The 20,184-nt window shown below is 37.9% G+C and overlaps 6 protein-coding genes, 2 non-coding genes and 1 pseudogene across 13 annotated transcripts; 5 read left to right on the top strand and 4 right to left on the bottom strand.

The window, feature by feature from the left end:
* The first annotated feature begins 6 nt into the window (after nt 1-6).
* FAS4 (RNA helicase family protein) lies at nt 7-5,205 on the top strand. Of its 2 annotated transcripts, NM_103064.4 has the most exons (9): nt 7-116; nt 514-656; nt 747-919; nt 1,007-1,067; nt 1,152-1,454; nt 1,562-1,774; nt 1,878-2,108; nt 2,198-3,475; nt 3,573-5,205. In NM_103064.4, exons 2-9 carry the CDS (start codon nt 579-581, stop codon nt 4,947-4,949), a joined length of 3,714 nt encoding a protein of 1,237 aa, NP_174605.1. In that variant the 5' UTR covers nt 7-116; nt 514-578; the 3' UTR covers nt 4,950-5,205. The 2 variants fall into 2 exon arrangements, with proteins under 2 accessions (NP_174605.1, NP_001320693.1); NM_001333039.1 differs by having other exon boundaries at nt 27-656.
* Nucleotides 5,206-5,308: 103 nt separating this feature from the next.
* Nucleotides 5,309-5,591, top strand: AT1G33380 (annotated as a pseudogene; the record flags this gene model as incomplete). Its single annotated transcript has 1 exon — nt 5,309-5,591.
* A 1,748-nt stretch (nt 5,592-7,339) lies between these two features.
* On the top strand, nt 7,340-7,408 carry AT1G33370. Its single transcript has one exon. It is a non-coding gene; the product is annotated as a tRNA-Gly (tRNA).
* A 3-nt stretch (nt 7,409-7,411) lies between these two features.
* Nucleotides 7,412-7,497, top strand: AT1G06673. The gene has a single exon (NR_139128.1). It is a non-coding gene; the product is annotated as an other RNA (small nucleolar RNA).
* A 703-nt stretch (nt 7,498-8,200) lies between these two features.
* Nucleotides 8,201-12,907, bottom strand: AT1G33360 (ATP-dependent Clp protease). Its single transcript, NM_103063.4, has 15 exons — nt 11,764-12,907; nt 11,609-11,670; nt 11,409-11,491; nt 11,225-11,304; nt 11,002-11,052; nt 10,841-10,915; nt 10,678-10,755; nt 10,318-10,374; nt 10,152-10,222; nt 9,966-10,065; nt 9,771-9,875; nt 9,527-9,589; nt 9,320-9,442; nt 9,072-9,239; nt 8,201-8,939 (listed from the first exon to the last, which is right to left on the bottom strand). The coding sequence occupies exons 1-15, from the start codon at nt 12,574-12,576 to the stop codon at nt 8,898-8,900; spliced, it is 1,971 nt and encodes a 656-aa protein (NP_564423.3). The 5' UTR covers nt 12,577-12,907; the 3' UTR covers nt 8,201-8,897.
* A 36-nt stretch (nt 12,908-12,943) lies between these two features.
* AT1G33350 (Pentatricopeptide repeat (PPR) superfamily protein) lies at nt 12,944-15,438 on the top strand (the record flags this gene model as incomplete). 2 transcript variants are annotated; one of them, NM_001333038.1, is made up of 2 exons in its annotated part: nt 12,944-14,871; nt 14,951-15,369. In NM_001333038.1, one exon carries the CDS (start codon nt 13,000-13,002, stop codon nt 14,614-14,616), a length of 1,617 nt encoding a protein of 538 aa, NP_001323298.1. In that variant the 3' UTR covers nt 14,617-14,871; nt 14,951-15,369. The 2 variants fall into 2 exon arrangements, with proteins under 2 accessions (NP_001323298.1, NP_174603.1); NM_103062.2 differs by having other exon boundaries at nt 13,000-15,438.
* AT1G33355 (uncharacterized protein) lies at nt 15,025-15,052 on the bottom strand (the record flags this gene model as incomplete). The annotated part of the gene is made up of 1 exon (NM_001349575.1): nt 15,025-15,052. The coding sequence occupies exon 1, from the start codon at nt 15,046-15,048 to the stop codon at nt 15,025-15,027; it is 24 nt and encodes a 7-aa protein (NP_001336515.1). The 5' UTR covers nt 15,049-15,052.
* Nucleotides 15,439-15,687: 249 nt separating the features above from the next.
* AT1G33340 (ENTH/ANTH/VHS superfamily protein) lies at nt 15,688-17,491 on the bottom strand. The gene has a single exon (NM_103061.3). It carries the CDS (start codon nt 17,057-17,059, stop codon nt 15,935-15,937), a length of 1,125 nt encoding a protein of 374 aa, NP_174602.1. The 5' UTR covers nt 17,060-17,491; the 3' UTR covers nt 15,688-15,934.
* A 312-nt stretch (nt 17,492-17,803) lies between these two features.
* AT1G33330 (Class I peptide chain release factor) lies at nt 17,804-19,773 on the bottom strand. Of its 3 annotated transcripts, NM_001333036.1 has the most exons (7): nt 19,248-19,773; nt 19,039-19,166; nt 18,890-18,960; nt 18,734-18,815; nt 18,337-18,469; nt 18,103-18,144; nt 17,807-17,822 (listed from the first exon to the last, which is right to left on the bottom strand). In NM_001333036.1, the coding sequence occupies exons 1-5, from the start codon at nt 19,717-19,719 to the stop codon at nt 18,449-18,451; spliced, it is 774 nt and encodes a 257-aa protein (NP_001319132.1). In that variant the 5' UTR covers nt 19,720-19,773; the 3' UTR covers nt 17,807-17,822; nt 18,103-18,144; nt 18,337-18,448. The 3 variants fall into 3 exon arrangements, with proteins under 3 accessions (NP_001320386.1, NP_001319132.1, NP_174601.2); NM_001333037.1 differs by having other exon boundaries at nt 17,804-17,822; nt 18,103-18,469; nt 19,248-19,736; NM_103060.3 differs by lacking the exon at nt 17,807-17,822 and having other exon boundaries at nt 18,133-18,469; nt 19,248-19,736.
* Nucleotides 19,774-20,184: the final 411 nt, after the last annotated feature.

Below are 20,184 nucleotides of genomic sequence, written 5' to 3'. Positions count from 1 at the left end.
TTTAGTCTCCAACCAAAAAAGTTCCAAAACGACAGACGAACACACGAATTTCAACCTTCTCCGAGCCAAACGGCGTAGACACGACAAGCTCGACAAGTAGAATCGAATTGTCAAAGGTTTTACCCAGTCTCTCTCTCGATCTTCTTTGTAACCCACATGATCGTTTCTTATGACATAACTTGGGTTTAGAGTTCGCTTTAAATTTGAGTAAATGCATGCTTGTTTCATCGTTATTACGGATTTCGGTTTTGGGTTTAGTGTAATCTGTGGGAAGCAAAAATTTGATGTCCCTTGTTGTGATTTCGGCGAGAATTACATAGCTTTTGAGTGAAAACTCCATTCTAATTATGAATTTGAAAGCTATATCTCTTTGAGGGATTGTAAAGTGTTTCCAGTTGTTGAATCAATTAGTTTTGTTTGATTTTAAGACCTGAGTGTTTTTTTTTGTGTGTAGAAACAAAGTGGTTGTTGTTAATCAGAATCCCCTTTAAGTTTATCTCTCTTCTGTGTCAGGTTGTCTGAAGATCCCTGAGTAGACAAACAGTTTTTGTTTTCTAGTTGATATAATTGGTACGATTATGGCAAGTGTGGTGGGAGATGATTGCAATTTAGATGTAATGCCTCCTAGGAAGAAGAAGAATAAAGGATCCAATAAGGTATTAGCTCTAATCAAACCATTCTTCAATAAGATTTTGAGGTTTTTTAACGCTGATGAGATTTGGAAATTTTGTTTTCATGGTGGACAGATGCAGGATAAGCTGAATTCAAATAATAACACGGGATCGAAGAAATCTCGGAAACGGAAACTGAATTCAAATGTAAACACGGTAGCGTGCAAATCTCAGAAACGGAAGCTGAAGAAATTGGAGGAAGATAAGGAGAAAGAAATCCTCTTTTCAAAAACTGCCGAGTTGTTAGAGTATGTTCAACGCTTCATTCAAATATATGATTTTCTTTGTTTGTTTGTTTTCTTTATATGAATGAATTTGGTATTGAATTTTTACAGCAAGTACAAAATATCTGAGGATGTATCGTCGCTATTACAATCATCAAAAGTTATAGGAAGAGTAAGAAATTTTCTTTCTTTGTTCTTACATTACGATTTCTTACAGATGTTCTGATTCTTCTTTGGTGGTTAATCTTTTACTCAGTCAGCTACTAAGCTGGAAAAAAGAAGGAGAGCAATGCAACTTTCTAAAGCTGGTGTTGAGACTGAGCATTCTGATGAATCAGTCGAGCAAAATGACAATGATGATGATTCTTGTATGGATGAACCTACAACACCGGAACATGTTGAAATTGAAACTCCAACTTTTGTAACTGATTCTGAGCAGCAACTGGTTCATGCTGATCTAATGATTTCTGCTGAAGAAAGTAGTAGCAAGCTTGAGGTAGACGACACTGTGGATATGATCCCACTGACAACTTGTCGTGATGATGATGAAGACTCAATGGTTTGTCAACTCTGAAAATTTGATGTTTTTTTTTTTTTTTGATTGAGCTATTATTGCTGCCTTATATATTTGATTTGATTGTTTCTAATGGGTTTATTATGAAACAGGATGGGCTCATTGAGAATGAAGATGTAACTGTACAAGGACCTCGTGTGCCCGCGTTTGTAGTTCATGTTTCAAGACCAGCCGAAGTTGAAGAGACGAGGAAGGATCTTCCAATAGTAATGATGGAGCAGGAGATAATGGAAGCTATTAATCGTCACCCTGCAGTTATTATTTCAGGACAAACTGGGTGTGGTAAAACCACTCAAGTTCCTCAGGTCAGTTTGCTGCATTTGTAACGGTTTTCTGATAGCTGAGTTTTGGTCTCAGTTAGAAAGTCCTTTCTTTATCTAACCCTGTTTTTGTTTCTGAATCCTTCAGTTCCTTTATGAAGCTGGTTTTGGTTCAAAGCAATTCAGTTCTCGAAGTGGGATTATCGGGATTACCCAACCACGCCGTGTCGCCGTTCTTGCCACTGCCAAGAGAGTGGCATTTGAGCTTGGTGTTCGTCTTGGTAAAGAGGTTGGGTTTCAAGTTAGGTACGACAAAAAGATTGGCGAAAACTCCTCTATCAAGTTTATGACCGATGGGATTTTACTTCGTGAGATACAGGTAATTGACGGTTTTTCGCCTGGTTTGTTTTGTACATTCTTTTCCATTTTTATCATGGTTACTTGATTGTATAAGTTCTTCTGCTGCAGAATGACTTCTTATTGAGGCGTTACTCTGTGATTATTCTCGATGAAGCCCATGAAAGAAGCTTGAACACAGACATTCTAATTGGGATGCTCACTCGAGTCATCAAAATCCGACAGGAATACTACGAGGAACAACAAAAGAGTCTTCAATCTGGAGGCACAGTAACCTCAGAATGCCAAATCACGCCACTTAAACTTATATTGATGAGTGCGACTTTGCGAGTGGAAGATTTTGTATCGGGGAAAAGGTTATTCCCTAATATACCTCCTCTTATAGAGGTTCCCACTCGACAGTATCCAGTAACTATACATTTCTCCAAGAAGACTGAGATTGTTGATTATATAGGTGAAGCTTATAAGAAAGTGATGTCAATTCACAAAAAGTTACCACAAGGAGGAATACTTGTTTTTGTGACTGGGCAGAGAGAAGTTGACTATTTATGTGAGAAGTTACGTAAGTCTTCAAAGGAACTTGTTGTTCAAGCTGCTAAAAGAGATGCTTATGTGAAGAAGAAATGCGATGATGGTTCATTTGGTGGTGTTGACATGAAGGAGATTGCTGAAGCATTTGATGATGACTCCAACAATCAAAATTCCAGGTTTAGCTCGCATGGAGAAGATCCTTCTGATATTGGTGATGGTAACTATGATGATGATTTTGAAGAGGAAGACATGTATGAGTCTGATGAAGACAGGGACTGGGAAACTGTTGATGACGGCTTTGCAAGTTCATTTGTAGAGGAAGGGAAGCTTGATGCTCTCCGAGCAGCGTTTAATGCTTTGGCAGACAAAAATGGATCCGTATCTGCTGAGCCGGCAAAGTCCATTGCAGCAGAGAATCAAGAGGCTGAGCAGGTAAAAAACAAGTTTTCTCCAGGAAAATTACGTGTTCTTCCACTTTATGCTATGCTATCTCCAGCTGCACAGCTTCGAGTGTTTGAGGAAGTTGAGAAAGAAGAAAGACTTGTGGTTGTGGCGACTAATGTAGCGGAAACTTCTCTGACTATTCCTGGTATAAAGTATGTGGTTGATACAGGTCGGGTTAAAGTAAAGAATTATGATTCTAAGACTGGTATGGAAAGTTATGAGGTAGATTGGATTAGCCAAGCTTCGGCTAGTCAACGAGCTGGAAGAGCTGGACGAACTGGACCTGGTCACTGTTATCGTCTCTATTCATCTGCAGTTTTTAGCAATATATTTGAGGAATCTTCGCTTCCTGAAATCATGAAAGTTCCTGTTGATGGAGTCATTCTTCTCATGAAATCTATGAACATTCCAAAGGTAAAATGTTTGTAGCCACCATTGTCAATGGACTAGATCTCCTTTTCTGTCTCGCTCGACTTTTTGATGAATCTTTGCGTTTTTCTATTGCTAACAGGTTGAGAATTTCCCGTTTCCAACTCCGCCTGAGCCATCAGCTATTAGAGAAGCAGAACGATGCCTAAAAGCTTTAGAGGCTCTAGACAGCAACGGAGGGTTAACACCATTAGGAAAGGCTATGTCTCACTATCCTATGAGTCCACGTCACTCAAGAATGCTTCTAACAGTCATCCAAATGCTAAAAGAGACCCGGAATTACTCACGCGCGAATCTCATCCTTGGATATGCGGTTGCAGCAGTAGCCGCGTTGAGCTTACCAAACCCTTTGATAATGGAGTTTGAAGGAGAGAAGAAAAACGAGTCCAAAGATGCTGACAAAACCGTCAAACAAGAAGATAAACAACGGAAAAAGGATCGGAAAGAGAAGATTAAAGCTGCTCGGGACAGATTTTCCAACCCGAGCAGCGATGCTTTGACTGTAGCTTACGCATTGCATTCCTTTGAGGTCTCGGAGAATGGCATGGGCTTCTGCGAGGCGAATGGGTTGCATTTGAAGACCATGGACGAGATGTCTAAGCTCAAAGATCAGCTTTTGCGACTTGTTTTCAACTGTTGTAAGCCCTCCGAAACCGAAGACAGCTTTTCATGGACTCATGGGACTATACAAGACGTAGAGAAGTCATGGAGAATCACCACATCGACTTCCTCAAAAACCCCTCTTCTACAGAACGAAGAAGAACTGTTAGGAGAAGCCATATGTGCGGGATGGGCAGACCGTGTAGCCAGAAAGACCAGAGCGACAGAATACCAAGCATGTGCGGTTCAAGAACCTGTTTTCTTGCACCGTTGGTCGTCTCTCATAAACTCAGCTCCGGAGTTATTGGTCTACAGCGAGCTCCTACTCACCAACAGACCATACATGCACGGAGCGACTCGGGTGAGGCCAGAATGGCTGGTGAAGCACGCAAAGTCTCTCTGCGTGTTCTCTGCACCGCTCAAGGACCCGAAACCATATTACTCAAGTGAGGAGGATAGAGTTTTGTGCTGGGTCGTTCCGAGTTTCGGTCCTCATAATTGGGAACTTCCGGCTCACAGTGTGGCAATAACAGAGGATAGAGACCGAGCAGCGGCTTTCGGATGCGCTTTGCTTCAAGGAGAGGTATTAACTTGTTTGAAAAGCTTCAGGGCTTTGTTGGCTGGGAAACCTGAAACGTTGTTGGAAAGAGAAGCTTGGGGTTTAGAAAGAGTTGGGAGTTTGGTGATGGTTTTGACAGAGAAGAAGATTGATACTTTGGAGAGTTTGAGAAAGAATTGGGAACAGAATCCGAATGTGCTTTATTCAGAGATTGAAGTTTGGTTTCAGAAAAAGTTTCGTCATCGTGTCAAAGACCTTTGGCAGACAATGCTAAAGGAAGCTCACGTTCGAAGAAGTTAGAGGAGATAAGTGTGTTTAAACTTTTTTATTCTATTTTGAAAGGAAATTTTGTTAGAAACTTAAAAGTGTATCAGAGAAATTTTAGTTGATCGATTGAGAACAAAAGCTACGATCAAAGGCATTTGAGTTTTCCGTCCATAGTTGTCATTGTTAAACTTGAGCATTAATAGTGTCTTTCTTAATTCTTATGAACTTGAGCATTATTGGCTTTGGGGCCTCCAAAATTTTGTAAAATCTACAGCAGAAGCTTATTTGCAATAGGACCCCTAATTATTTAATTATACATTAAAAACCTTTAATTTACTAAATCTTTGTAATAACCTCAAAATTATTTGTTGGTGGACCCAAATTTTCATGGTCGGCCCTGATATCATGAGAGAACCAAACATCTTGAGTTTGATTGTCTCAAGGTCATCAAAAAAGTTACTAGTGGTTTGATAAAGACGCTACATGTCTGAACATATCAATAAATACCTGATGTTTTCACAAAATTTTTGTTTCATCGTTAATTTCATGCTTTTATTAACAACATGAATTAAATTTCAATATACATGTCATCTTGAGAGAGGGATAATACATCATGATCGGTGCAAACTATGGCCAATTTCCTCTAAAAGCTCGTAATTGTTGGATATCACTGGAAATCTAGATGAATTATTCATTTGCCTAATTCAAACTGAACATCACATAAAAAAAACACTTATGTCTCTTCAAAGATCACTATTATGGTAGAGAAGGTAAGTAGCTTCCACAACATTTAAGAAAGATAATCTATAGTAAAAATGATTTAGACTCTGTGAGATACAAGACACTTTGACTAATGAAAACGTTTAGAAATTCATAACACCAGCCGAATAACCTCGTATCCTTCCAAAAGTTTTATACACAACACGAGACCAAAATCATACAAAATTAAAATTTCTTTTCTTGGGATAACTTGCAAAATACCCAATTTTAAAAACTTAAATAGTCACTTTACTACTCAAAATTAGCAAAATACCCAGTTTTCACTATTAAACACTATTTAGATGCCTCTCAAGTACTTAATCACATGTTTAATAACAAATAATCCTAATGGTAGTAGAAATGTTATATTTGATTTTTAGAGAGGAATAGCTACATAATGTGATTTGTAAATCTCATAAATATACACAATTTTATTCTTACACTCATTTAATGTACACTAAATAAGAAGTAAAGATAAAATGTGTATATTTGAATACATATTTGATATAATTATGTACACTAAATGAGCTTTACATATAAAAATGTGTACATTTCTATATATTTATACACTTAATAAGAAGTACGGATAAAAATGTGTATATTTCGAAGCATATCTACACTTAATTTACTATGCGCATAAAATGTATATGTAAAGTATTTGAAATCATTAAGAAAATGCATGTCAAATTATAGAAAAAAAACATAGATTTTATATACTTCAAATTTTTTAGAAAGCAAATTTTCATTGATGAGTAATTTAATTATTAGATTTTGAGGGGAAGTTTTAAAGAGAAATAATAAAAAAGAAAAAAATGAGATGGGGCGGGAGAAGAGAACAACAAGATTTTTTCAGATCAGCCTACCAACAAGTCTTAAGCTTTGTTATATGAATAGTTCACCTCTAATTACTTTTAAATGATTTATTCTAGTGATTTCAGGAAAAAAAATCTAGTTTATTTGAGCATGGCTGAATTAGCTATAATTTTACAAAACCACTAGATTTTAACCCGCGTTACACTGCGGGAACAATTTATTTTTTAAAGTTAGTATACATAAAAGTTTGCAAATTTTATCTATCTATAAAATATTTTTATTTTATAGTTTACAATTGTTATTAAGTAACGTACTGCCAAACCCGTCCCGCCAACCCGTCCCGTAAAAAAACCATTTATTTTATTAATGTTGATTTTATTTATGATATGTTTATGAATTATTGTCTAAATATTTTGTAATTTTGTAGTAATTAAATGCTATCAAATATCTCTGCGGTTTGATGATTATAATCGAATTTTTATAGTCATGGAGAAAAGCAATATCAAAAATGATAATTTTGTAGTAATTAAATGATATTAAATATTTTGGAAGTTTTATTTTAGTAACTAATCGTATATTTAATGTGGAGAGATTTAGGGAAGATTGTTAAATGTCAAATATTTAATCAAAATTTTTTTTTCTAATTTAAAAAACAAACATTAAAATCTAGTGGCAGCCATTGTAAATAAGTCCCAACTACAGGATTTATTTCATAAAATGGCTGCAAAAATGTATATGTAGATTGTTACTTCCAAACTTATAATAACAAATTACATGAAGAGAGGTGATTGATGATTGATGAATTCGCTCAAACAATATTAACACATATTTAAATACATACACAACAAGTAGCACCAATGGTTCAGTGGTAGATTAATACTCTACCACTATCTAACCCGGGTTCGATCCCAGACGGTGTAGTTGAGCTGTGATGAAATTGGCAGTAGTGATGGTTGGGTCCTTCGCATTATTCTTATTTCTCAGATGAAATTGTCACATTTCTGAGCTCTCTTTTCTCAGATGTGGGTATTGTACGCATTTTTTTTTCTTTATAGATTGAGTAATACACGTACGTTTAAAAAAAGTTGAATTACATCATATGCTAAAGAATTTATTATCTATACATACTTTTTCATAATTCAAAATAATAGAAATATAAAATCAAATAAAAATGAAAGATAATCATATCTTTTAATTTAAATTAGATAGAGAGGTAGGTCTTAGGATATTATTTCAAATTTGTTATATTAACATTAAATAATCAAATTTCATTTCCTTAACTATAATATTTGTAAGGAATATACCATAAAAAAAATAGATATAGTAATTAGTTAAGAAAAAATATATTTTTAGATTTAAAAATTAAGTTCGTTATGAATTTTGATTAAATTTAACGAAATATCCGACTGAAGAATTTCGGATTAAAATTAAATTAAAACCGATCCGATTTTTTTTTTATACCCGAACCTATTAGAATTAGAAAATTTGTACTTGAAATATGTTATATAGATATCAAAATTCCACAAAACTCGTCAAACTCAAAAACAATCACGGAAACCAGTAGCGCATGAACACACATAGTTTCCGTAAAGCCGATAGTGCCCCTAATTCAGTTTGTTCTCATGTGGACATAATGGTAATTTCACCACCAAGACAATAGAAACCTGGGAAAAACTAGTGGGAGAAAGGATCTGGTTTTAGACTTTAACTAGCGGCTACTTTCTCTTATTATATAACAAGACTAATCAGAGTCTCATCTTCTTCATCAACATTTTTCACAAACACAAATTCATAATCTATACAAAACAAAACAAAAAGCAAATAGTTTCTCTGCTTTTGTTTCTAATAAAAAAGATGAGTTCAACTGTTCAACGAGCAAAGCATAGTTAGTAGCTGCAAGCATCGGAGCCGTGGAAGCTTCCAAGGACCAATTAGGAATGTATCGGTGGAACTACTTGATCCGATCAGTGAATAACGTATCCGTAACAACATGAGATCCGCTTCTGAGGCTATCAGATTCTTTTCATCCATCGCCGTCGCTTCTAGTAAGGATGATGACAAGTCAAAGCAATCTGAAGAGTCACTTAGAACGGTTATGTTCTTGAGCTGTTGGGGTCCTAACTAATGGATACATTATCGAGATTGACTAAAAAATGTTGTAATAACATGAACTGACAAACTAATAACACTTTTGTTATTTTGAAACAGAGAGAGTTACAAAAATGTTGTTTTTACACCGATCCTATTCTTTTCTTTCTATGTAACAACAATTCAGCTTTCGAATCTGTAAGCTAACATTTTATTGTACAGAGTGGATAAATTCCTCTTGCACTTTTATGAATGCTATCGTTCTTTACAAATAATAAAAAAAAAACTCTTCATGTTAAAACCCTTCTTCTCTCATTCTCTTTACAATCTCATTGCTTTCGCCGAGCCTACTCTTTCGTCAACCTGCAAATTACACCCATCAGGTTTCACCGTTTCAGTGATCAATATAGCCAAATGCAGAATGAGACTAGTGATGTTTACATACACACAACCGGAGTTTATATTGACTACAATAGATGATGTTTGCAGTCATACCATTGGTTCTGTAGCATCTTTCGACTTGTTCTCGCTGAGGTAACGCTCGAAAGCACCGTCTCCTCTAAGTATTTTTGCTGTGCATCCACGAGACGCTTCTGAGCTTGTTGATTCCTCATCTACTATAACCGCATCGATTCTTTCATCTCCCTTTTTATCATCTGGAATCTGAAAAGAGAAATCAAACAGAAGTGTGAAAGCAAGATTTATATTAGTACCTTAACAATATTTGTGGTAGCTGAAGTTACCTCAAACATGGCTTCGGTAAGAATGCTTTCAAGTAAGGCTCTTAGTCCCCTCGCACCTGTATTTTTCACCATTGCTTGCTTGGATATTATCTCCAGCGCTTTCTCAGTAAAATGCAGCTTTACCTGAAATTTTGTAACAGATCATGCAGTCAGGGACCACAAGGTCAAGTTTGAACTTAAAACACTGAATATTTTGAAGGAGCTTACGTTGTTCATGCTAAATAGTTTCTTGTACTGTTTCCCAAGAGCATTTTTGGGTTCTACAAGCACCTACAGGGCAAAAAGCAAAGGTGATATTAGCTACCCTTAAATATGAGAAGAGCAATTAAATCAAGCCCTCGATGATAGCAACCACTATCTCACTTTGATTTTACTAGCTGCACATGAGCAATCAAAGAAACACACCATCCACTACAAGATAAAATAAAAGCTATGAAGAATGTTAAAGTACCCGAATGAGCTGGTCCTCTGTCAGAGCTGACAAACTAACTAATATGGGAAAGCGTCCTACAAACTCCGGTATAAGGCCATATGCTGTCAGATCGGCACTCTCAACCTGAAATGCAGCCGGCATTCCAAAACTAAGATCTCTTTCCAGGAATGAGAAGTGTTTACACTAGGCTTAACAAAACTATGTAGTGTTTACCGATTCTAGCAAAGATGAAGTTATTGCACCACTGGTCACTCCACTGGTAGCCATGTTGGCACGAACAGGAGCTCCAAAACCAATTGATGAGTCTTGTCGTCTGGCAGAGCATTAGAGATGCTGATCAATGTCAAAACAGAACCCCTAATCTATTGCAAAAAAAAAAAAGGACGAATAATGAATTACCTATCCACAATGGTCTTCTCAAGGTCAACAAATGCTCCTCCACAGATAAATAGGATATCTTTTGTGTCTATCTGTACATCATAGGGACATCCAGCAATGGATTAATATGAGAAAACAACACCTTTAGATGCAATATAGGTCAATGATCAAATTTCTAGCTCTAAACCTGTATATGGTCACCCCGCGGATGCTTTCTTGCACCTTTCCCTGGAACATTTACAATCTGGAAAAAAAAAAAAAAAGATCCAACGATCAATGCATAAGCAAAGCATGGATCCACAACCATTCAGAGAAAGCCCCTCAGAAGTAACACAGATGTGTAAATGGATTAGTAATCATATGTAATGTCGCATACATCAAACATATCAATAAACTTTCCATTCTTTCTTGTCGTACATTGCAAAGACCTTTTTTTAATGAGGATCACTTCTAGATACTTCACTATAACTCGCTATGCAAGTGTCTCATGTCTAGTGAAGAATTATTTCAGTATATGCATCAAAGGGTAATAAAGCAATCCACTTACAGTGCCTTCCAGTAATTTCAAAAGTGCCTGTTGAACACCTTCCCCAGAAACATCCCGGCTAATGTTTAAACTCTCAGCCTGTAGAAAGGAGAATCCAGGAAGCATAAAGCCCAATTATCTTCTTCTTATCGAGTTCAGAAGTTATCATGTCTTGCATACTGACCTTCTTAGTTATCTTATCAACTTCATCAATATAGACTATTCCCTGTTGTGCTGCTTGCACGTTGAACTCAGCGACCTACAAGTCATAAGGGAATCTTCTAAAATGCAACAAGATGGAAGGTGTGCTGGGAATATTAGTCGGGGCTTATTTAGAAGTGGTACCGTTAGTAGCTTATGAAGGATTGATTCAACATCGTCACCCACATAACCAGCCTGTTAACACACCATACAAAAGCTGGGTCAAAGAGCAACATACGAAATCAAAATTCCAGGAGCTATGCGTATATTTAACTTGGATCCACAAAAGCCATTGAAAGATGTGCAGCCAATGATTGAAGTAGTGAGAATCATGAGCTTATATGAATACAGAAAATCATTATCTTACCTGAGTCAGTGTAGTTGCATCAGCAATGACAAAAGGAACATTTACAAGCCTCGCCAAAGTCTTTGCGAGTAATGTCTTCCCTATTGTTAAAGAATCAAATAAACTATCATGTCACTGTCAGCAGGGAGAGTGCAAATGGGAAGTAAAAAATAGAATATGATCAGGAAAACACAAAAGCTCATACCAGAGCCAGTAGGCCCCATCAAGAGAACATTGCTCTTATCTAATTCTACATTATCGTCATCATCAATTGGTTGTGCTGCTGACCTAGGATTCAAGGTCCACAATATCAGAGTAAACCATAACGGATTGAACGGTGATAATGCGTCTGAATCATGTAACTAAAGCCAGGAAAATAAACAATGGATGAGTGAGAGAACCAACCCTTTCTTCATAGAGGTATGATAAATTCTCTTGTAATGATTATACACAGCGACAGAGAGCACCTAGGATCAAAGTCAAGACAACCATGTCATAAGTAACAAATGAAGCACAGGACCATGATCAGAATACTTAGATGTTAAGTGAAAAGGCAGAACCTTTTTAGCCCGGCTTTGGCCAATGACGAACTTGTCAAGCCATTTACAAATCTCCTTTGGAGTAGGAAAGTCTCTGCCAAGGCCAGCACCACCCCATCGACTAACGTCATTAACTGCATCAGGTAAAGGAGAAGTATCCACGGCACTAGGAGAAGCGTTCACAGGAATGGTATTAGGAGGAGAAGAGTTCAAAGGAGAATGAGGAGGAGGAGGAGACCAATCCTCAGGTGGCTCAGCACCGTAAGATCTAAGTGTATCCCAAAAGGAAGATCTAAGCTTGTTCCTGTAATTGAATCCTTGATTTGGATCCTTTGAATGTTGTTGTTGTTTCCTGGTGGATTTGGAAGTAGTAGCATTGGTGGTAGTAGTGGTTGGAGATTGAACACGACCGATCTCAATGAATGTCCCTTGAAGAGGAGAGACACCACGAGGGTTGAATCCATAAGCAGTTTTACAAGTCGGACAGAAATTAACAGACTGGAAGTTCGTTTTATCTCCGGCACCGGAGGAATCAGAATCATCAGGACGTTGAAGAAGATTAGAAGATGGAAATTGACGATTTGAGAAGAGAAGATCCATTTGCTTTGAGCAACGAGGACAATTCGGCTCTGCTCTTAACTTCCGACGAGTCACCGGAACCGGAAAATCATCTCCTCCTCCTCCTCCGCCGCCTTGTTCCGATTTGAATCGTTCTTGAATACGACGACGAGGGCATGATCCTAATTCCAGAGAATAAAGATTGGAAACAGGTGAAATCGAACGAGCATGTAAAGCTAGAGACTTTAGATTCCTCAATCTCCAAAGTCCAGACATTTGATCAAAGATGTGTGTTTGTTATCTATGTATCTGTGTATATGAAATCAAAAAGACAAAACTTGAGATCGGAATCAATGATGTTTCTGTGTCTTGTATATTACACGTTATTGTAATCTGTCTGAAGAAAGTTAATGAAGGAGCGTTAGGTTAGATTAGATCGAGTGGGGAAACCTTAAAAAGCCATCAATTTGGAGAAGAAGAAGAGAAACGATAAAAACGGAGAAAGTGAAGAAAGAAAACGATAGACTCGGAGAGAAAAAAGACGAAGCACACACACTTTTATCCATCTCTCTCTCTCTCTCTCTCTCTCTCTCTCTCTCTCTCTCTCTCTCTCTCTCTCTCTCTCTCTCTCTCTCTCTCTCTCTCTCTCTCTCTCTCTCTCTCTCTTCTCTCTCTTCACGTTTGGTGGAAGAAGAGCACATGGGGACACGTGTAACACAATTCTCTTACCTCCACGCGCCGTCGTCACACATGGCGGAGCAGTTACTGAATCAATTCATCTCCGCAGTGATATCAAAGTCGAGACATTTGAATCATTTGAAGCAAGTTCAGTCCTTTATGATAGTTTCTGGACTAAGTCATTCACATTTCCTCTGTTTTAAGCTTCTTCGTTTTTGTACGCTTCGTCTCTGTAATCTCTCTTACGCTCGCTTTATCTTTGATCGTTTCTCTTTCCCCAATACGCATCTTTACGCTGCCGTTTTAACTGCTTACTCTTCTTCTCTTCCTCTTCATGCTTCTTCAGCTTTCTCCTTCTTTCGTCTCATGGTTAATCGTTCTGTTCCTCGGCCTAATCACTTTATCTACCCACTTGTTCTTAAGTCTACACCATATCTCTCCTCTGCTTTTTCAACTCCTTTGGTGCATACCCATTTGTTTAAATCTGGGTTTCATCTCTATGTCGTTGTTCAAACTGCTCTTCTTCACTCCTACGCTTCCTCTGTTTCTCATATAACTCTTGCAAGACAACTGTTCGACGAAATGTCTGAGAGAAATGTTGTTTCTTGGACTGCTATGCTTTCTGGGTATGCTAGGTCTGGTGATATCTCTAATGCTGTTGCTCTTTTTGAAGATATGCCTGAGCGTGATGTTCCTTCCTGGAATGCGATTCTTGCTGCTTGTACTCAGAATGGTCTTTTTCTTGAAGCGGTTTCTCTGTTTAGAAGGATGATTAATGAGCCTAGCATTCGTCCTAATGAGGTAACTGTAGTTTGTGTCCTCTCTGCGTGTGCTCAAACTGGTACGCTTCAGCTGGCTAAAGGGATTCATGCCTTTGCTTACCGTCGTGATCTTTCTTCTGATGTGTTTGTTTCGAATTCTTTAGTTGACTTGTATGGAAAATGTGGTAACTTGGAGGAAGCAAGCTCTGTTTTTAAGATGGCATCCAAGAAAAGTTTAACAGCTTGGAATTCTATGATCAATTGCTTTGCACTCCATGGTAGAAGTGAAGAAGCCATAGCTGTGTTTGAAGAAATGATGAAGTTGAACATTAACGATATCAAACCAGATCACATTACTTTCATCGGTCTTCTCAATGCGTGTACTCATGGAGGTTTGGTATCAAAAGGCCGAGGTTATTTCGATCTGATGACAAACAGATTCGGTATTGAGCCAAGGATTGAGCATTATGGCTGTCTAATAGATCTTTTAGGCAGGGCAGGTCGGTTTGATGAAGCTTTAGAAGTTATGTCCACGATGAAGATGAAAGCGGATGAGGCTATTTGGGGATCACTGCTTAATGCTTGTAAGATACATGGCCATCTGGATTTGGCTGAAGTTGCTGTAAAAAACCTGGTTGCTTTAAATCCTAATAATGGAGGTTATGTCGCTATGATGGCAAATTTATATGGAGAGATGGGTAATTGGGAAGAGGCACGTAGAGCTAGAAAGATGATCAAGCACCAAAATGCTTATAAACCACCAGGCTGGAGTCGGATTGAGATCGATAACGAGGTCCATCAGTTCTACTCTCTTGACAAATCACATCCGGAGACTGAGGAGATATACATGATACTTGACAGTCTGATCTCTTTCTGACACTTTTGGAAGGTCCTAGTTTCTCTATATGACTTGACACAGCTGCACTCTGCTTTATAACAGCGAGCTTCGTGCGAAATTGTTGGTTTGCAATATGTATGGCTTCAGAGAAAAGCAGGCATTTTCTTCATTGATCTACACAGGTTACATACTTTGTTTCTGATACACAAATGCTGGTACGGTAATTTTGTTGTACTGTAAGAAGAGGAACTAGTACGTGATAAGCCAGCAAACAACATGTTGCTTGATTAGAAAGTAAGTCTTGCCATTCCTTTCTAACATGCTATCACGTGGTTTCTTTCTGTGATTCCAGCAAAAAACTTTTAGTTTACAGGTCCATGGACAATCAAACATTCGAGAAGAGGAAGTCTCTTACGCCAAGCATTAGTACTATTTAATTATGATCTTTTAGTTTTCTAACACTTTCCTCATGTATCTTTATTGAGAATGATCAATAAACAAGGCACGCAATATAGAGACTTTGTTACAGAATATATTCGCGTGTAGAACGAGATTACATAGATTCTACAGACATTAAACACGGGTCTTGATTCAACCATAGTTCTTTTGTGACTAAGCAGAACTGACTTTGCCAGTTTGATCCTCTTCGAACGCAATATCAACAACCCTTGGACCTTTGACTTTGTCTTGGGAAAGCTTACTGATGGTAATGGTGAGGCACCGTTTTCAAGTTTGGCCTTGACAGAGTCCAGATCCACATTATCAAGCCTCTGGTGATGACCTTTGTTGTAGTTTTCTTCTCTATGAAGGTTAAGGTGCAAGTCTCTGGTGAATATATATATGCGTGTAATGAAGTGAATAGTGACACAGATTCTTGACAGAGAAATTGAGAATGGTCTACACATAAGCTTGGTTTGAGAATTCAAGGGTCTTCTGTACTGTTCCAGTTCCAGACACTTCATGTCAATCTATAGTGTATGTAGAAGACCCAATACAAAATGGGCCGATGATTCTAGTTTTCTAATCAGGCCCTATTGTCTTATTTCTGCATTGTGTGGTCCAAACAATACTCAAAGACAAAACAAATCTCTTTCTGTTGATCCATGGAGCGGCAATTTTTTAGAATCAGAAGGTGTACCAATGGTTTGAAGTACTTATGACATTTGTTTTACAATTCAGATGCTCGTAACACTTGTGACACTGGAAATATGCAGCAAAACCACTGCATAAACCCAGAGAGGATTCTTAAATATGCGCTAAATTATCGTATAAAATCCGGTAAACCCCGTGTAAATTGACAACATCACTACATTAGTATTATATAATCGTTCCAGACACTTCCTGTTGAGATGAATGATCAACGTTCATATGCTTTCTCTGTTTGCTTGTCTGATTCTTCACCATCTTCATTGTCAAAAACAACCCAAACCATGCTAATTTTGGTCTCCACTGGTAATGAGAAAGGACTGGTAGATGAAAAACTGGCAGAATGCTGTTCTTGTTTTAGTTCATTGCAGGTGATTGCATCTCTTAGGTTGGTGGAAAGAGAGAAACCTCTTTTGCCTCCATAGCTTGAGCATTCCTCTAGTGCTACTATATGATCCATAGAAATGGCTTGCACAGATGGGTAATCCAAGCTTTTCATCCCGGCGAATCCTCTACACTTGTCATACAGGATGCGAAGATCTTGAATCTGTTGAGAAGCTTTTCTCAACATTCCGCAAGCTAAATCTCTCGCGGGTCTTGAAAGATCAAAGAGCATGCTAACCAGCGCGGTCATCCCATCGGAATACGTCATGTAGACTTGGAAACTCTCTTTCAAGATGTTGCCCGTAGCTGCCTGAACCAGATTATCGATAGGCCAGGCATCAACTGGTGAACACTTCAACACCTGTGCAATAAACTCTTGACACTTTGGTAAGATGTGGAACACCAGATCCATGGATTTCTCTTTGTAACGGCTAAACTTTGTACCACCAGACATTACGGGTTCGAGCTTACCAGCTTGGTTGATGATCCATCCAACTCTTTCTTGGAGATAAGCTACATAGTTCTGCAGAAAAACAAAGGATCGAGAATCCAGGCTCATCATGAACCAGGAGCAACCTATTTGAAGATGACCAGATGTGTGTGCAATATGCAATTGCTGCTCGATACTGCGACTGCTACCACGCAAGAGACGGTGAAAGAGTAACAGTGTTTTACCCGCGACTAAGCAATCTCTTGTCTTGGCTAGACGGCGAGAGATCTGTTCAGCAAGAAAAGGAATCGATCCCGGTGTGTTAGAGACAAGGAAGAGTATCTCGTGCATGGTTTTATCATCAACAGGACAATCATCATGGCTAGTGGCTCGAACCACTGCCACTTCAATGTCAAAAAAGGCTTTTTCATTGTAGTTTTGTACAATAGCTCTGCCAATAGATGCATGATCTTTGGCAAGACCAAGAACTTGCCGAAACTTGGCAGATAAATCAAGCCTCATTGATATCTACAGACTAAAAATGACACTATTGGATGTTGGAAATCTTATAAGAAACTGTTTCTGTAATGATGTCTATATATATACAATTAGACATGAGGGCCAAGAGGAGAAAGTTGCCAATAAAAGAAATAGAAACCCCAAGAAATGGTGGTGAGGAATCAGATATTTTCTTTAAAACTTAAAGTAAGGAATTATCCTTGCAAATAGTGTATATTAAACAGGGCCTAGTCCTAACGAAAGTCAAAGTCACTTTAGAGAGATGCTGCTAGTGCTTTATGACTAAAATAGAACGTCCAGAAAAACATCAAACATTTCTTTTTTGAGAGCAGAGTAACTATGGCATCAACATGATTACCAAAGCTGATTATTCACTATACTAATCCGTTGTTAGAATCATAAGATTCATACCAGAGGCAGAGATAAGAGGGAATGAAGGCGAATTGTCGTTGTTCACTTCGTCAGAAGTCAAGAACTCTCGAGCAGACCTTCAGAATTCAGATCCATGTTTAAAATATATCAGGAGTGAGTCAGAATGCACCCACGAGGCTCTAACTCCTGTTGTTTTCTAGATAAAAATGAATAAACAACATTTCTCTCAAGAGTCAACTCCATAAAAGTTATTTCTTTTCCTGTGTGGGGAAGAAAAGAACCTCATTCTACAAGAATCTGATTCTCCTGCATCAAACTCTTTTGCTATTTTCAATGTCCAATATACCTGAGAACATTCCTGCAGGCACTGACCTGTTCTTCTTCATTTTATTGACTGAAATGTTAAGTGTGTTGTAAACGTGTAAATACACTCACTGTAGTCTGTGGCTAATAGAAGAAAAGAAAAGAAACTGATGCATACTAAGCCATAAAGGCACTAGGGTTGTTTGATTAACAAGAGTCAACTCTACATTGCTATATCACAAAGCAATTTTCATATCTCCAAAATGGAGATACCCTCACCGCAAGTATCTAGCAATTGATAACGAAACTTGCATGCAAGGTACAAGCCCTTATAGAGTCTACCATAAAAGCTCTGAAATGCAAAAACATACCAGATTGCCACTTCCACGTACTCTACCAGCGAAATTTAATTCCTTAAATGAAGAGAAAACAAGAACAAAAGCAGAAAGAATAATTAATATAATCCACCATGTTTCCAACTGTATTAGCTTCCAACAACAATCACAACAGTAACCATTTGAACAACCTATAGTATATCATCTCAAATACGTGACTATTTTTATGATGTTAGAAGAACAAATGTTAAACTGAACTCAACATTTCACCTTTTTTTTTGTATACAAAATATGGTGCATAAAATGGTAATCACTGTGCTGCAATCCACATACAACTTGTCGAAGGCCCGAACGTCATCTTTCAAATGCCGATACATCCCAACTATTTGAGAGGCTTTATTCCCTGAAAGCTCAGAGAAAAAAGTTCTTTAGAAACTAGTTAGCATGTTGAAAGTTCCAACAGTGATGATATACCAAACTAAGCAACAGCTACTAAAACAAAAATTGTAAACATGGTTTCAGATTGTTTCGTTGCCCAAGATAAAAGCCTAAACAATTTAAAAAGCAGGACCTTTCAATGAAAAAGGAGAAACACTTTAAGCTATGACTACCTTATTGGCATAATCTTGATAACAAAGTATTTGGATTGGTAATCAACAAACAGTACCTTGGCTGCTCTCATGCTATTGACAGCCATACGAAGACCATCATGGGAGAGTATCAAACGAGATAAGCCACCAGTGCTCAAACTGAAAAACCACATAACAAGATAACTCAAAGTTAAGCAAAAGACAAATACACAGGTTCAAGAAGGATTTGTTACCCCAGCAATTTGGCAGAATCAGCGATAGAACCGTCAGAAGCAGAAATAACATCAAGCAAAGCTTGCATTCCCTGTAGGCAACAAACAAGTGTGTACTTGAGTAAATGAGCAGCTAAGAGAAAGAGAGGGAGAAAGAGAGTGATACATACAGGTACAAATTTAGGATTGTTGGGACCAATCTGTGAACCAGAAGAAGTTCTAATGGTAGACTTAGGAGGTAGAATCTGAAGAAGCTCTGGAGGAGGAGCATAAGCTTCAATGTCCACTTTGTTTCTCACTGGAAAAAGGCAAAACTAGAATCAATTTTTCAAAGTTCAAAGTTCAAAAGAACGAAATTGAGAGAGAATGGGATTGAGACCTTTAATGGCGAGGAGCGTACGAAGACGGTTTAGAGCAGAAGCACGGTTCTTGTGCTGTGAACGATCTTCGACGGCTTGAGCTACGATTCCGGTGGGGAGATGTTTCAGACGCACGGCGGAGTCACGCTTGTTCCGGTGTTGTCCTCCAGGTCCTGAAACTCTAAATGTCTCTAATCTACATTGCTTCATCAATTCTTCATCGGTGAATTTTAAGTAATTAGGACTCTGAACATCCGAAACAACACTAACGGAATCGTTATCGTTACCGAAATCGCCACCGCTACTTCCGCCGTTGACGCCGTCAGACGATGAATAACGGAGAATCGAGCATAATCGAGTACTGAGTCCATCGGATAGAAGAGTTCTGTGATTGTAAATAACAGAAGTAGGAGCCGACAGTAACGGGATACTGCGACGGAGGAGAAGAGGGAAGCGGGCGTGAAAGAGAGCGGCAACGGCCATGATCGCCATGGCAGAAGAACCACCGCGACGGGATTGGTTTCGAGGTGATGACGTATCGTTGGCCCAGCCCAGCCCAGCCCATTAGAAACTATCCATACACTGGGCTTGGCCCATTTAAGTGACTTCATTTTTTCAGTTGAGTTTTTCTTTTGTTTTGGGTTACCGATGCTACTTGTCGATTTTATTGGAAATGTTTTTTTTTATGAATAACGAAATTTTTTTTTTGGCGATAACAAACTTTTATTGCATCTCAAAATTCATTTATCTATTTACATTGGGTACAATAGTATCATTTTGCATCTAGTATAAAATGCATCCCATAAAATATGCATGTCATTATTAATGTTACTAATTTATCATAAACAAACAAAAATACCATATCATGTAAACCAAAAAATATAATAAAAAAAAAGGCTAAGTTAAAATTACTAAACTAAAAAAGGTTAAATAGCAAATAATTAAATTGTAATACAC

Source organism: Arabidopsis thaliana (genome assembly GCF_000001735.4).
Source record: "Arabidopsis thaliana chromosome 1 sequence".
In the NCBI taxonomy this organism is placed as follows: Eukaryota; Viridiplantae; Streptophyta; class Magnoliopsida; order Brassicales; family Brassicaceae; genus Arabidopsis; species Arabidopsis thaliana.
Note: the sequence above shows the minus strand (reverse complement) of the source record. Positions and strands in the feature narration are given on the sequence as shown.